At 55.1% G+C, this 17192-nt stretch overlaps 1 protein-coding gene across 2 annotated transcripts in view; it reads right to left on the bottom strand.

Annotated features, from left to right (window-relative positions):
* Positions 1 to 17192, bottom strand: part of KSR1 (kinase suppressor of ras 1) — a 45582-nt gene that overhangs the window by 10457 nt on the left and 17933 nt on the right. The window contains exons 2-7 of one of the 2 annotated variants that reach the window (XM_082068883.1): positions 12061 to 12201; positions 2815 to 2962; positions 2019 to 2475; positions 1548 to 1552; positions 226 to 286; positions 40 to 123 (exon numbers count right to left, since the gene is read on the bottom strand). In XM_082068883.1, the coding sequence (XP_081925009.1) occupies positions 40 to 123; positions 226 to 286; positions 1548 to 1552; positions 2019 to 2475; positions 2815 to 2962; positions 12061 to 12201 (896 nt within the window). Of the gene's footprint in view, positions 1 to 39; positions 124 to 225; positions 1449 to 1547; positions 1553 to 2018; positions 2476 to 2814; positions 2963 to 12060; positions 12202 to 17192 lie in introns of those variants that run through there. The other variant, XM_082068882.1, reaches the window with a different exon arrangement.

Genomic DNA, 17192 nt, shown 5'->3' with positions numbered 1-17192 from the left:
CCCAAGTTCTTCTGAGAGAGACCATCGCTGTGTGCTCACCTGCAGTACTTACACTTCACCCCGAACATCATGCTTTTCTGGCAGACTTGGCAAATCTGGGATAACCAAGACTTGGTAGAGAACCTGAGCAGAGACAGGAGGGGAAAGACGTGAACTGGTGTCTGAAGGAGGTGGATCTGGAGCCCGTCCCGGAGCCGTCGGGGCTGCCCCGCGCATCCCGCTCACCTGTGGGTGACGGCCAGGCCAAAGTCTCTTCGTACCATCTGGGGGGATCCCTGGGAGAGCTCTGGTGAGAACAAAGGGAGCGTTAGGGGAGCGTCCCTCCCCGGCGCCGTACAGTGCAGACAGAGCCAAAGCCATCGCCGCCACACAGCACCGGTGGCCGTGACACTGCTGGCGGCACAGCCGGGACGGCTTTGCCTTCTGCTGGGACGCTGCCACATCCTGCTCGCTTATTTGTGTTCATATGGAAACGTCTATTTATCAGTGCAAGATGAGAGGTGGTGGCAGGCTCATAATTCTCCCATCTTCCTGCCAAATCACTACGTTTTTTATTTAGGGATTACAGAAGTCCATCTGATTAGGTCTAGGCCGTTCTTAAAGTGGAAAGTCAGACTTTACTCCCAATTGGTTTACCACAAATACCGTCACCCAGCTTTCATGCAGCGTCACTAGACTTCAGAACACGCTTTTACACTGAAAATTACTATCTCCGTTTTATAGACAGGGCCAGTGTGACCCAGCAGAATAAAAAGATTAATGGGAAATGGCTGAACCAGCCGCTACGGAGACTCAGATTTCAAACCCCGGTCCAAATACTCTCAAATACCGAGAATTTGGCATATTTCCTGCATTCAGTCTACAGCCACACTGCAGACCCGGGGGCACGGCCCAGCCGGGCTGTCACCGCGCACAAGAGCCCGGCTCTTCCTTGGCCCTAGAGGGCACCAGACGCTTGTCTATCGCTATCCCAGGAGCCTTTAAAGGCGCTGTGGTCTCCGAGTCCTGGACTAGGCTGGGATGACTCGTTGCTTTTCCCAGGAACATTTGCTGTGCCAAACGCTCAGTCATCTGAGCTGAGCAGAACGCGACTGTCCGGACGCTCTCAGCATCAGTCACGAGGCCAGACCCTTCCTGACCAGCACTGACGAGTGTAACGAGGTTTGGAACTGAACGAGACTCACCAGAGCCCACAGTGCAGGCTTCAGAACAGACAGTGTGACCATCTGCACAGAAACACCAACATTCTTCTACTCTGGTTAAATTTATCCTAATACCATTTTATTTTTTGCATAACTTCTATTGCTCTCCACAGAGAAATGCTCAGATTTCTGCCTGCATTTCATTTTACAATTTTCTTTCTGTACTTTTTCATTCCTGAAAGTCACTCCTGGGATTTTTGTTTTAAGGGGCATTACGTATATGTGTGGTGCTACAATGTCCTTATTGGGACTTTTATACTTTACAAACGGGTGTCAGACAGTTGACAAGGACACGTTCTTCCCTCTGCGCAATGAAGCGAGGACGGCCCTGTAAGAATCTCTTACCGAACCTAGAGAGAAAAAAAACCAAAACGGTGTTTTAGACGTTCGCATTCATGTGGCAGGACAGCTGTAAGAGAAGCGTTTGAAAGCGGCTGCTGCACACATCCTCAGACACAAACAGAACAAGACCCAGCCACTTGAACTGCGAGGAACATCTGAGGACAGAAGAGAATTACAGTATATGGAACTGGCTACGAGATGCTTTAGAAAAACTGGTTGGGGCCCCTTAAGAGCAGCAGCCACCCCGACATCCCCCGCAGGTGCCATTTCAAATAAATCCAAATGCATTTCAAGTAAAGTGCACTATTAAGAACAGGTTTTCTAGTTATCTTAGAATGTCCCACTGATACCGATGCCAGTGAAAGCACGAGGAGGCAACACGCGCCCGCTGTCCGAGTCAGAACCGGGCCCTGCACGCCCCTCGGTACCAGCACAGCCCCTGGCCCGGGAAGGGAAGGGAAGGGTCTTGCTTACTTTACTGGAGGAACTTCGTCTATCCTGTTTCCCAGCTGTGACTCGTGGGACTTGCTCCTGGTGAGGGCCGGGAAGTTGGGGAGCAGCTGGAAAACCTTGCGGCAGGGGGGAGGAGGAGTCCGGGGGGGCTTCAGCTTGTGCCGCCGCTTGGCTTGAGGGGTGGATGGCGGGGTGACGGTGACGCTGTGCGGAGGCCGGGGGGTTAACCTGCCGCTGTGCGCGGGGAGCGCAAAGGGGTCCAGGAGGTTTTCTGCATAGATGGAAGGTCCGTGAGCGGGGGCAGCAGAGTCTGTGGCCGCGGTGCCGCAGCGCGGCTGGGGGCTGCTGCCCCGGGGGGGCGCGGCAGCGGGGGCGCCCGGGGACGCCGAGGGGCAGGGCGGCTCCGCCGCGGTGCTTGAGCTGCTCTCTCGCCGCGCCTCAGCAAGATTCACCAGCACGTCGTCCTTTAACTCCCCTCCTGCTCAACAACAAAAAGAAAGAGAAAAGCCCATGTATATGCGGTACCACATCGTGCCGCTCCAGGCTCTAAGGGGTTTATTCTGCCGGCGTTGCGCCTGGCCAGGGTGTAGCCTTGTTTCTCCTACCCTGACCCCCATCAGCTAAAGTAACCTTAAAAACAAGAACGGCAGTAACCACCCTCCTTTCCTACCTGTAGCTATAGTAGCTCCAAGGCTAAAATCAGGTCCTACGTTCTAAGATGGGCTTAACCTGACACTGGTTACAGGATATGCCCAAAGCAAGTCTCGAGGGGTTTGTGCGGATGGTTCTACCGGGCAGGGAGCAGGGGGCGCCGTACCGGACTCGGTCGCCTTGCGCAGGCAGCTCAGCGCGCCGTTGAGCCGCGAACACTCCTCGTCTCGGGCCCCGCAGCGCTTCAGCGTCTCCTTCACCTTGGACTCGTTCATTTCCAGTAAGGCATCTAAGGTGAGCTCCTCTGGTATTCTCTGCACACAAAGAGGATGATACATGGTTCTGAATGCACAGATATAGATACGGGTGTCACCCGGTGCGCTGTAAATAGCGGCACTGTCTCAGCGCCCGCTCTGACTCATGGTTCACTCGTTTTGGCCTCGTCTGTCCGGGCTGGCGGGGTCGGCACCGGCCCCGCGGGGGCCCAGGCCCGTGCCCCGTGTCGGTGTCACCGGCGCGTTCCACGGGATTGCGGTCGGGTTAGAGCTGATGGAAACACTCTCCTCCCCTCGTGGAAACCTTTCACTTGATATTGTTGAAAAGTTACTAATGAAGGCTTAACTTTTTCATTAAAACAGCAGTCAGAAACAAACCAGCCTAAAACCTGAAAAGATGTCCGATAAAGATGTCTGGCTTTTCAGCAGGGAAATGAAAAGTAAAACAGTGAGAAAAATGACCTATTTTGTTAAACAAAACTAAATATTTTGACAAAGAGATGGTGAGCTCCTCCTCAAGCACCTTCCCCTGTTAGGGAACCAGCCTGAACCACATCACGCTTGGAAAGGTATTTGTGCAGAGCCCCTTGGTGTCTCAATGCAGCGAAGCCCAGGTGCTCAGGTTTGGACCAGGCACAAGAGATCCCAGGGAGTGCAGAGCACGAACTGACCTGGTACCTCCTGACACGGACCCGAGGGGGCTCCTGCTCCTCCCCACTCCAGCGTTCGGTGTAAGTCCGCAGCAGTTGTGGTTAATGAACAAAACCAGGATGTTCAGCCCAGATACCCAGGAATTTCCCTGAAGGTTTTGCCTAAACAAACCTCGGTGCCGCCTGCTCCACAGTGAGCTCACAGATTGCACAATATTTGGCCTCTTTCCTGAGGTTTCAACTCCTGGAATCACACTGTATAAAAGGGTTTCAACTGTTATTTGAAGGGGAAACGCAAAAGTGTGTCTCACTGTTTGGAAACAAAAAGCTTGAAAGCCCCTAGAATAATAAACCCCACTTCCGACTAGAAATGCAATGGGAATGTGGCTGGATGTCCTCAACCATCGCATCTTCCTGCATCCAGACCGTGAGCTCCGGCGCGGTGCTTGGACTGCGGCAGCGGCAGCAACGGCCCCAGCGCGGGGCGGGGGGACACAGCGCCAACCTTTGTAACGTGCATGGAGCAAAGAAAAAGAATCAATTAAGAGAGGGCAGAAGTCTAAGAAACGCATCCTGCACCTTCTGTCACGTGCCCCGAACCGGATGAAACAAACCACAGCTGACTCAAGGACCGGCCAAGAGTTTAAATGATCAGCAAACACAAAGCAGTTCCGCAACAGAGCCAAGTTCAGCGAAGTCTGGGTGAACTGTCTTGTTCTGCTATAATTAATCAGCAGAATAACAAAGCACAGCTCTTCCACTTGACACTGGGGGTTATTTTTCATTTTTGTGCACACCTGCACCACCAAGACGCAGGAGTAAGACCGTCCCAAAAACCTGTTCTTGAATGATTCCACACGGATAAAATGCAGGAGGCACAAAGGCAGTGGAAATGCAGTGTAACATCTGCTCCCCTGGACTCCTAACCTGAGATCACACTCCAAAGGACAAAAACCCCAGGGGTTCAGTTCACCTGAGCCAAACCCGAATGGATGTCACAACCGCCGCGTTCCCGCACGAGGCCGGGCAGGTTCGCCCCCGCCGAGCCCCGGCCCGCGGCGCCGGTGACCACCGCTCCGGCAGCGCCGCCGGCTCCTCCCGCCGCCGCAGCAGCTCACACAGCAGCATCTCTGTTCAGCGGTGTCACAAGGGCGGCTCTGGACCAGGACATCGGCCTCGCGGTGACACAACAGCTCTAAAAGTGACGGTGACTGGGGAACAGCCACAGGGCGAGTGACAGCGCAGGGCGGACACGTCTCCCCAACTGTGTGCCCTGCAACGTGCAAGGGGATGCCTCCCCATGCAGCGCACGGGAAAGCCAACGTCTCCTATGAAAACACTTGGTCCGTGTTTCACTTTTACACAGCCTTGGAGCAAGCGGGATTACTGCCATGTCGTTCTTGAGCTACCCTGACGCATTTCCTGCGCCAGCCCAGCTGACACAGCCCCTGCTTTAGGCAGCAGCACCATTCCAGATCCCAGTATGAGCCACCAAGTCACGTCACCCGGTATCACCTCACCTCCCCATCCTTCGCACCACAGAAATGTAACCAGTAACTTATTAGAGCTATTAACAAGTCAATCAGTAAAGTGGCAGAGACCCAGATCTCCTCGGGAAAGCCAAGCCGGTGCCGCCTCGAGCGGCCGGGCTGCAGCCGGGTTCTCCTCCGTCCGTCCTCCTTCCCAAGGAGGGCAGAGTCAGCGGGTGCCTGCGAGAGTCAGTCCGAAGATGGAGCGTGACAGGACCCGGGGCAGGTGACACCGCGCCCTCCGCAGGAGCCTTGAACCTGCCCTGTCAGTCCTCAGTGGAGGAAGAAAAGGGCTGTTGGGCCTCTGGACTGACAAAACTTGGTCTACACACTGTGTGCTTCCATTTCTGTCAGTAAGGCAGAACTGACTGTGAGCGCACCCCGAATGAGCTCCGGTGGCTGCGCGGTGCAGCCGGCTCGGCCCCGCCGCGGCCCGGCCCGCACCCCGGCTCCCGTACACCCTTCTGCTCCACAGTTTAATTTTAGAAAGGCAGAACAGCAAGTTGTAGGAAAGTATAAGTACAGAAAAGGAGATTACATTTAAACAATCCCAATGACCTTGAGCTGGGAGAGCTCAGACTTTGTGAACCTGCTGCCAGCCCCCATGACACCCGACAAAAGAAATAAGCCTTGGGGGGCGGGGAGGAGGGGAAGTAAGAGGCTTTCTCTAAACAGCCGCTCATGTGCTACACATATGTGGTGGCTTAATATAAAACTGGTCAACCCGATCCCTGCGAGACCGGCCTGGCGTGGTGTGTGTGTGTGTCAGCCCTGCCAGCGCGGCGTGACGGGGGTCACCGGATCACGGCGGCTCCCAGCGGCTGGAGCTCCCAGCTCAGCACCGCCCTGCGCCAGACCCTCTGCACCCGCTGCCTCAGGGGCGCTGTGGCTTCAAAACAATGCAGCTTTTAAAAAGTGCATCTCAAAAAAAATGCAGCCCAAAGGCCCGCACTGGGGCCACGCTAAGGACCACCGCCCTGGGCACAGCTTGCCCTGGCTACAGACGGATACTCACACACAACTCTAATAAGGCCGGATTAAAAAAGGAGCAGGAGAAAGAACCTGCTTTCAATTTTCGGTACCTCAAAACTGCCACCAACAGTCAAAGCCTCACTCACCACACACCGCTCAGCAGAGTGATGCTAAAAAGCCCAAACCAGAAATTTTTCCTCTCTATTACAGATAAGAGGACATTTCCACAAAGCCTTCCTGCTACCAGCCATCTGGACTCTGCACTTCGTGGGACACGTTTAGACAAGAGAAGAGTGAACCAGAGTGCATCCAAGAAGCCATCCAAAGGTTAGTCGCAATTAGTCGGGGTGAAGAGTTCACAACAACGTAAAAAGGTCTTTAATCTTGTCTGGTGTCCAACTTAAACCCCTGAAACATGACAAAAATGCCAGTATCTAGCACAGCGGATGGGTTATTTTTGGTAAAGATTTCCCCCTGCAGATAAGCCTATGGCGCTAATGCTGCTCTCTGCTCCGCCCGGCGGGCACGGCCGCTCTCCCGCAGCCCGGAGCCGCCAGGGCCCCGAACGGCCCCTCGCAGACCAACACGTCCCTCCCAACCGTCCTCCCGTAAAGCTGCAGATGCAAGAAAGCCCATTACATAAGGTGCTTAAATTCCCACTGATAGCTCTAAGCAAAGCGTGTAAGGATGCTCTTAAGAACATCTTGTGCCGGCTAGTTGTTATTTTGCTCTGGTTTTCTGGCATCCAGTGAAGAACGTACTGAAAAATTGTTGTACTGTTAAATTTCTGGAGATTTTATGGTCATCCTGCTGTCCACCGGGACCCTCCCGCTCTGTTCCTGGAGGCGACACAAAAGACGAGGGGGTACGGCTGTGGAAGCCCCCAGGCGTGGGCAGCTCTGCCCCTGCTGCGCCCGGCCCACACCTGAACCCGCACGGTGCACCCGCTCCCCAGCGGGAGCTGCTGCCGGCCGGTCCCGTCCCCGCCGCGCACCCACCTGCTCGGGCTCAGCCCAGCGCCCGCGCCGCACCCCTGCAGCTCTGCACGGGGACAGCGGGACACCGGCCACGCCGCACCCCTGCAGCTCTGCACGGGGACAGCGGGACACTGCCCGCGCCGCACCCCTGCAGCTCTGCACGGGGACAGCGGGACACCGGCCACGCCGCACCCCTGCAGCTCTGCACGGGGACAGCGGGACACCGCCCGCGCCGCACCCCTGCAGCTCTGCACGGGGACAGCGGGACACCGGCCACGCCGCACCCCTGCAGCTCTGCACGGGGACAGCGGGACACCGGCCACGCCGCACCCCTGCAGCTCTGCACGGGGACAGCGGGACACTGCCCGCGCCGCACCCCTGCAGCTCTGCACGGGGACAGTGGGACACCGGCCACGCCGCACCCCTGCAGCTCTGCACGGGGACAGCGGGACACCGGCCACGCCGCACCCCTGCAGCTCTGCACGGGGACAGCGGGACACCGGCCACGCCGCACCTCTGCAGCTCTGCACGGGGACAGCGGGACACCGCCCGCGCCGCACCCCTGCAGCTCTGCACGGGGACAGCGGGACACCGCCCGCGCCGCACCCCTGCAGCTCTGCACGGGGACAGCGGGACACTGCCCGCGCCGCACCCCTGCAGCTCTGCACCGGGACAGCGGGACACCGGCCACGCCGCACCTCTGCAGCTCTGCACGGGGACAGCGGGACACAGGCCACGCCGCGCCCCTGCAGCTCTGCACGGGGACAGCAGGACACCGCGCAGACTGTCCCTGCCGAGGGCACCAGCCCCTCCTGCGCCGCTCCCCGTCGCCCAGCACTGCCCGCGCTCCACTGCCCACTACCACAGCTCTTGGGCATAAATGCTAAATGGGGAACGAGACAAGTTTCACAAGCAGACAGGAGGTATTAAAATATACATATATACACACATCAGGAGTCAGATACCTTCCTCAAATGGAAGGGGTGTAAAGCAGACCAAGCACAGGCCTGCGGCAGCTGCTCCACGGCGCGTGGTGGCCAAGCTCGGCCACCGCGGCCGCGCCGCGCAGGGCGGTGGGCTCTAAAAACAGCCTCCGGGCGTGATTGACTGGAACCCCTGCTGCACGGGGAGCCGCGCTGGCTCTGACACGTTCCAGGGGATGATGACTGTGTTCTTAAGTTACTTTTTAAGATGGTGACAAGTTATATGTGGGAACAAATACAATAATTATGTTTCTGGGAAGAACAACAGTGAAGGCAAAGAGGAATTTTTCCTGTGCTAAAGAAGATAAGCCAATAGAGATTTTTAACCCATTTTTTCTGGTAGGCAACCCTCAAGCCCAGAACCCAGTAAGTACCAAGAGCCCTCTCCCGTCAGCCCAGGACGGTGCTCTGTCCACAGCGCCTTCCCCTCCTCCTCCCCCAGCTCCTGACCAGCTCTCCAGGGGGCAGGACAATCCACCCCAGACCCCTGCAGGGCTGATGGACGTCCTGTGTCTATGGTTCCTTGTCCTACCTCTTGTAGTTCTTAGTTCAGGTATCTCTTTCCCTAGTTTCAGCCCACAATACTTAACCATTTATGCATCATTTACGGTATTAAACTCCACATACACAGTGCTAATCGATCTCTAGGATTCCGTGCCAGCAACAAGGGCTCCAGCATTTCCTAGAAAAACACTTCTAAAGAAAGTTACAGAACAACGCCAGCCCAGCTCCAGAGCAGAGCCGCTCCGCACCAGCCACCTTTGCTGTGATAAAAATCTGTCTGGCAGCTGATTAGAGGAACAATAACAAAGAAACAGAAATAGCACCACTTGGGGTGGGGGTTCAAAGCTTCCTCACCCCTCCGAACTGCGTGTTCGCGGAGAGCAAACAGGATCCCGAAGGCGCTCGTGCTCAGCACCTACCTCCAGCTCTGCCAGCCCCGCGCACCACGGCCCCCGCGCGCCGCGCAGCACCGGCTGGCTCCCGTCCGCCTCCGCCGGAGCTCTCCCTGCCCGGCGCCACAAACACTGCATTGCTGTTACTGTAATCTCTCCCAGAACTAAAGGATTTTACAAGCAGTCATTATTCTTGTTTTAAATATAGGTTTTCAAAGAAAGAAAGGATCCTGACAAGACAGCAATTGTAACAGCAAGAGCTTTCAAGCTTCACAATGTCTAGAGCAAGTCACTGAGCAAAAATAGTGTTCGCTCTGGACTAGAGGAGTCAGCAGATATTCTAAATTAGAGCCGGTGCTCTATTTCTGACGGGAGCCCGGAGCTGCTGTCCCTCCCCGCGTGGCAGCTTTATTTGGGAGAGGACTGGGGAGAGAGGGGAGGGGAAGAGAGAGAGAAAAAGAGCATTGTTCCGCTAACCCAGCTAACGAACTGCTCGCAATTAGGCTGTTTTTCAAAGGTGTTATGTCACAGATTAGCAGAGTCCTGATGCTCCCTCCAGCAGCACTGGAAATGCCCCGGGATCATAGACCCGCTGCCCCCAATGCTCCCCAGCTCCCCGCACCTTCTCCAACCAGCCTCCGACCCCCAGAAGAGCGGCCGGTGCCCGGCGTGAACACACATCGCAACACTGCAGGGCTGCTGCTTCTGTGTAGCATGTTTTGGACGCATTGAGAAGGAACTCCAGTATGGCTGATTCAGGTTTACAGTGAGCTAACAGTGTCCTGGAGATGGAAAGTCACTCCCCAGTGCATGTTGTCTGACAGCCATGGAACCAGATGGGACTCGCGCGTCCCTGCTGCCACTGTCTGACCCACTCAGCCATCCCTGCCGAGGCTCCCAAACCGCCCCTCATGTCACAGGCAGCGTGCACTACGGGAAAACATTCTGTATTTCCTAATAACTAACCTATCAAAGCTCCTTCTGTCAGAGAGCTCCATTCTGCAAGCGCACAGCTGCACCGCGGTTTGCGTGCTGTATAGAATCCGAGCAGCAGCAGGAACGAGCCCATGATACCTGTAACAGTTCTGACAGACAGCGCGTCCCCTGCACTGTGCTGGGGTCTGTGCCACGAGCACCAACAGGGGCTGCATTGCTATTTGCTAAGCAGTGAAATAACAGCACACACACACACAAATACCACTGCAAGAGCAGAGCAGCAGGTTTATTAGCCCAGCTATTTCCATTTCCCCACATTACAGCCTGTTCCAACGTGCCTACTCAAAAACAATTTGAATGACCCTATCCTGTGCAGCTACTCTAAATGCTGCAGAAGCTGCCCGCAGCTGCGTGAATAGGAGCGGAACTTCTAAAAAACATCCATACACTCAGAATCACAGAGGAATTTACATGCTTTGTACACCTCATATTTCTGTCCCAGAGAACAGAGGGAATATAGTTCATTACACTGGTCACTGACTGGGAGAGGGCAGCAAGAGAGCGTGAATGAAATGATCAGCTGTCGGAATATGTTCTTACTGCCTCAGACCAAACCCGAGCTCGCCCGCCCTTGTGGTGACACCAGCCGGGTCAGCGCCCGCTCGCTGCTCCTGCGCCCGCTCGCTGCTCCTGCGCCCGCTCGCTGCTCTGCGCCCGCTCGCTGCTCTGCGCCCGCTCGCTGCTCTGCGCCCGCTGGACGTGAGCGCCCTGCGCCGCCTCCCTTCCCCCGCGCCGCACACAGGATTTGAAAAGAGCCACAAAGACATTCCTCTAGGCTCAGGCAACTCCAGTAACCTTAGAAACCAACAATAGTTGTGAGCCCGGCAGTTTGGCCACAGCAACCACTTTTCTGTTCTCCTGTCCCTGCTGCACCTTCAGCTGCGCCACCCAAAGCCTGCGGGGCTGACGGCAGCATCCAGCATCGTGTTCACCATAAACAGCAGTCAATAAAAGGAACAACTTTTGGTCGTCAACCCATTCAGCCCAGTCTGCTCAGCTGCATCAGGACCAAGCTGGTGTTACTTCCAGGAAAATCTGCTGAATTTTTTAACCGGGTGGATTCCTGCTGAAGTTAAAGAAACTTGTTGCTTGTGTAAGGATCAAAGGACCCTGTGTGAGAACTCTGTGATCACCCTGCAGGGCCAAAACGGGGAAAAAGAATGGAAAAAGCCTTTTCTGCTTTGTTTAGCCACCAGTGGGCTGAGCTCCACTCGTGCTGCCGTTAACGTCACCCTGAACGGAGCCGTCTCCATCCAGAGAGCACAGGGAAGCCGCACACGGTCCAGAGCAAGGGAACAACGTCCCGCCAGTGCCCGGCGCTCCCTGCGGCCACCTGAACGTGGCTGGGACTTCAGACCCCCTTCCAAAAAAACCAACCAACCAAAAATAACCCCAACCAACCCAAAAAATTGTCAGAGAGAAGAGCGGGGGGCCATGGCTCATCTGGTCTGTTTTATTCCAGCACAAGCGTCAGCTCATTCTGTGCAGTAACAAGGCTTGCAGCGATCTGCGTGTAAAGAATTCAACTGTAAGGATCAGAAGGAGCCGTGGTCTGCAAGCGTGAACAGCTGACGCCGACCCCCACAGCAGTTATCCCCTCCACTCTTTGACACCGATGCCATGCGCTTTGGGATCAGTTCGAACCAGAGACGCTGCCCGAGGGGGAGGGAGCGGGGTGTATAAAATGAACAAATCTCCCTTGTTTCTGAGCGCAGACCCCCGCCCAGCCGAAATCCAGACCCAAGCCCACCTGCGCGCCCCGGGTGCAGCCTGCTGGGCCGTGCGGTCTGCGTGCGGCTCCGCGGCCGCGACTCTGGGACGAACCCCTCAACTCTGACCCCTTTTGTTAGTCCAAGTTTAGATGGACACAGTGCTACTGGCTATTTTTGGATCTTCACGAATTTATAATTGTGGCGTGTATGCTTTTAGAAGTAAGAAAACTCTAGGGTGTAGCAACTCAACATGTCTGTCCATTTGTTGGATATGTCAGTGCACAAAATTGTAACTCTTGGTCTTTTTTTGGCCACTAGTGGACCCAGACTATAGTACAGTACGGTATTATTATTATTATCCAAAAGTGCGTGCTGAAGTTAGGGTGTCGGGCGGGTCTGTGCGGAGTGCTGTCCCCCCTTACCTGCACAACCTCCTTCCGCACGTTGACGATGTCCAGCCAGTCGTGGAACCTGGGGTAGCTGTTGAGCTCCGCGGTGCGGTCGGTCAGGGGCACGCTCAGCTTGCACTGCCGCTGCCTGTGGATGTAGTCGATCAGCTTCACCTGCGGGACCCAGAAAGGACACCGTTGAGTGCCATGGGATCTGTTGTCATCCTCCTGGGCAATGTTCCTACAGAACCCAGCACCGGGAAAGCAGCAGGACCGTCTGTGCAGTGGCTGGAACGTGGTCCGGCCAGCGGGACAGGCCCACGGGGAAGAGGGGCAGCTCGGCTCAGACTGTCGTCCCGTTTTAGTGTGGGACCTCCCGTCAGCCCAGATTTATTTTCCTGGAAGAAGGAGGAGATACCAGCACACTCTCTAAAGCCAGAGCTCCACGCTTAGTTATATGTAACAACAATTAGATGCAAATGCCTTAAAGTAGCACATGACCCAGCATTAAAGCAGGGAGCTGCAGGCACCGACAGCGGCAAGAAAAAGTGTGGGAATCTGTTCCAAAAACCACGGTGGAAGGCAAGGTGGACTTAGCATCTATTTATAAACTAAAAATCACAAGCAAATGAAATTACACCAAAAATGTACGGCCCCGCGTGACCCGGTTACAACGGGCAGTGTCACGAGGGCAGCACGCTGCTCCGGCGCTACAGCCACTGCCCTCGTGTTCCCCACACAGCTCCCGTTTCCACGTCCCACCAAAGCACCGCGCTCGGTGGGCCCCGGCGGCCCCGGCGGGGAGCGGCCCCACCGCAGCTCGGTACTGCTTAGACACACACGGGTTCAAACATTTTCACTCGACAGGCCTCATCCGCAGCACAAACTCCTGAAGGGACGCTGCCGGAACGTGCTCTCTGCAGCACTGATTTCAGTGTCAAATCTTGGTTCTTCATTGGGATAGAACGCAAATGTAACTCTCAAACATGGCAAAGCAGTCTGACAGCACAGATCGGAGCGTCTTAGATTGCCCAGTCTGGTTTTCCCATGATAATTCCTTCACATTGACTCTTCGAGTCCAAATCTGTTTTCCCCTAGTCCTATAAATAGTGTATTTGCATTCTCTTCCCACCCTACGTGCACCACGCTTCTCCCCTAGGATGAATTTCATTCTGTTATTTCCTGCCCAGACTTCTAACTAAACTGCATGGTTTGGCTTTAATAGCCGAGCTGTTGCAAAACCCTCTTCTGAGAATATAATAAAACTTCTGGGTTCAGTGACGCACATAAAAACCCACAAACAACGTGCAGGTCTCCAACCACAAACGAGACGGAGAGATAAAGCCAACAGCAACCTATTCAGTGCCTGCTTGCCCAACGGCACATCCTCCTCACGGCAAACGGCGCAGCCGCGGCAGACACGGCGCCGCTCGGGGAAGAACAGGAGCAGGGAGGGACCGGGCGGCACGGCCGGGACACGGGACACGCACACGGGACACGGGACAAGCGCACGGGACACGGGACACGCACACGGGACACGCGCACGGGACACCCGACACGCGCATGGGACACGCGCATGGGACACCCAACACGTGCATGGGACACCCGCACACCTGGCAAGGTAGGGCCCTGGATGCACATTCATCTCCTCCTTCGAGCACTTTTAAAATGAATATCCCTTTGCAGCATATGGGAAAATCCATTTACAACAAGCCTGCCATGCTTGTAGTTCTTTATTTATTTCTACGAAGCAAACAGCAGCTCTCTGGAGATCCAAGCCCGCCCGTACAAAGAGATCCAAGTCTGGAGATACGCGGCCACCCTCCCCCCGGCCTCCAGCAGCCGCTGCAGTTCCAGCGCCTGCGACCAGAGACCAGACGCGCACCGTCCTCCAGCTGCGCGCCGGCAGATGTGGCACCAGAAAGCAACGGCGGCTGCAGAGCCAGCTCACGGACAGCCGGTGCAAAATTCAGAGTCCCTGGCAAGCAAGGAGACATCACAAGCACGATTCGCAAGAATTCATGATTCAAACTGCAGCCCAAATATTCCTGACCTCTGGCTAATTTATCAGAAATCACATTCTAACTTGTCAGAGAATGTTATTAGTTATGGTCCCTAGCCAAAGAAATTAAGTTTCATGCATCTGGGGGTAAACTGTCTCTCAGCTTCTTGTCAATTATGTGTCATTTGGTTTAGAAAAGCGGCCTCTCGTTCCAGCCGTCACTAACATCTTAAACCTACTGCAGTTCTTGCACTTGGCCAAAGCCCAGTCGGCCAGAACTTGGTGCAACTGATCCAAATAAACTGAGCCTTCCGAATATCAAGAGTTGGAGACCAAGTTTGGTTCAGCCCTACATTTCATAACCAAATGCCGTGTTTTCAAATTTTCACAAAACTTATAATGCCCACAACGCTCCTGATGAGTTGAAACTACCCAATGTTTAGAAGAGGTTTTTTTGCAATACTCAAAACAAACAATGGCCATTATTTAATCAACAAATCAAGCGCATGTTCAAAAGCAAATCATTTCTCCTGTCCCAGGAGATGAAATCTCAGAGTCTGGCAGCGTTCAAAGAGATGATAAATACGAGCTCACACCAACACTTCCCAGCCTACAACCACTTACCGCCTTGCAGTTTAACAAGCCGGTGGCTGAAGTTTTCAAAGGATCAGATCAATGTACGACCCAGCTCTTAGATGTGGCCAAGAGAAATGCGAATCATCTGTCTTCCTTCAGACAGAAATTAATCAGGAAGGAACCGCCCCGTTAACCTGCGCAGCCCAGCACCGGGAGCTCCGCCGCTGCGGGAGCGGACGCTGCCCGGCCGGCCCGGCCCCGCTGCAGCAGGTTCTGCGTTACCACCTCCCGAAATATGGGACAGACCTCCTGAAACACGGGGCAGGCCTCCCGAACTCACAGTTTATCGGCAGGGACCGGGTCCTCCTGCAGCAGGTTCTGCGTTGCCGCCTTCTGAAATGCGGGACAAACCTTCTGAACTTACAGTTTATCTGCAGGGACACTGGGGAAAGTGAGATGAGTCACTTTAAGGCATCCAGTGAAAGTGGATTCACTTGACACCTTTAGCTGACTCTTATCTATTTTCCCCAGTGCCATTATACAGACAGACCCCGAGCCAGACCAAGAAAAAGCCTTAAGCAACCTGAGCCCTGAACAGAACACACAAAGTTCAGAATGTGACTTGCCAAATCTGCCTCTGAAGTCATGATCTGCGACCATGTGAGAAACCGATAGAGATCTCAACAACCGCTCGGAGACCAGCAGCAACGGGTGTACTCCAGGGCACTTTCTTCAAAGTCATCTGAGCTAAAAAGGAAAAATGAAGATGCAACTGAACTGATCCAGGCAAAGGAAAGAAAAAAGGTGCAAGTGAGTTGACCCATGCAAAGGAAAGAAGTAGTGTTGCATTTTTATAGCAGGCTATCTAGGGTGCGAGGCCGCTCGCTCTGAGGGGTGGAGGCTGAGAGCTGCAGGCGCTCAGCAGGGCCCCCCCACACAGAGCCAACGAAATGCGGCAGGACGAAGTGCCCGCCGTTCAACAGCCGACCCACTGAGCGCTGCACTGGTACCTGAGCTGTCTGCACGGGTACCAGCTGACCCACTGAGCGCCCCGGTGTCTGCGCTGGTACCAGCCGACCCATTGATTGCCCCGGTGTCTGCACGGGTACCGGCTGACCCACTGAGCGCCCCGGTGTCTGCGCTGGTACCAGCCGACCCACTGAGCGCCCCGGTGTCTGCGCTGGTACCAGCCGACCCACTGAGCGCCCCGGTGTCTGCACGGGTACCAGCCGACCCACTGAGCGCCCCGGTGTCTGCACGGGTACCAGCCGACCCACTGAGCGCCCCGGTGTCTGCGCGGGTACCAGCCGACCCACTGAGCGCCCCGGTGTCTGCGCTGGTACCAGCCGACCCATTGATTGCCCCGGTGTCTGCACGGGTACCGGCTGACCCACTGAGCGCCCCGGTGTCTGCGCTGGTACCAGCCGACCCACTGAGCGCCCCGGTGTCTGCGCTGGTACCAGCCGACCCACTGAGCGCCCCGGTGTCTGCACGGGTACCAGCCGACCCACTGAGCGCCCCGGTGTCTGCACGGGTACCAGCCGACCCACTGAGCGCCCCGGTGTCTGCGCGGGTACCAGCCGACCCACTGAGCGCCCCGGTGTCTGCGCTGGTACCAGCCGACCCACTGAGCGCCCCGGTGTCTGCGCTGGTACCAGCTGACCACAGCATCACCGGCAGCAGCTCAAGTCTCACCAAATCCTCACACTAGCTTGTCGCACTACAGGTATAAAGATGCCTTATAACAATGTGGACACTTACAGTTCCAATATAGGGAAAACAATGCCTGGTTTCGCCTGGTTTAAAACCAAATCTGCATGGTGAAACGGAGAGAGTGGGTCTGTACCCTTTTAACATGACATATGTTCATTTCACAGTGAAAACTCATCCAAAGCTGTTCATGGAACATTTCGTTCGACCACACAGAGAACCATCCTTCCCATCTGTGCTTTCAGCAGAACACTCGGGTGGTGCAGAATTCAGCTGGAGTCTCATAATCTCACCAACTTCAGAGCTGCCTTGAATCCAGCACGGAATCCAAACAGCTCGAGGCACGCACGACAGCTGCACCGGAGCAAAGCGCACCATGCAAAGTAAGACAAAAAGATGCAAAAAACATTTCATGGAATTATTTGTATCCTAAAAAATGAGGTCACTCGATTTCTCACCCATATGGTTTTGCCCTCAGAAACAACAGAGCTGAATCCACCAAAGGGTGATATTTCAACATGCATCTTCACCAGCCACATAACGGCAAGGCCAAAGTAGCAGATTAAACATTACGAAGAAATATCTGGAAGCAGATTCATTCGTTTGAGATGGTATCTGAGAACAGGAGCCCACATATGTGTCGGACACTGACTTGCAGCGTGTGGAACTGACACTGACTGCAGCCCCTTCCTCGGCCGCTTCCTACCCTGCTCTCCTTTGGTTATACGAGTGCAACCAAAGGCTCTGGGTACGCAGGCTGGGCCACAGGCACGGTCCCCTTTGGAAATGACAGCTTGCAAAATGGTGCCACTGCTCTGAATGACATAAGAAAGAGGAAGAAAGATTAAAAATAATGTGCATGGAGTCAAGGAGCAGT

The sequence above is a fragment of the Streptopelia decaocto genome (assembly GCF_964273445.1).
Source record: "Streptopelia decaocto genome assembly, chromosome: 18".
Lineage (NCBI taxonomy): Eukaryota > Metazoa > Chordata > Aves > Columbiformes > Columbidae > Streptopelia > Streptopelia decaocto.
The sequence above is the reverse complement of the archived record's forward strand: the minus strand, read 5'-3'. Positions and strand labels throughout refer to the sequence as shown.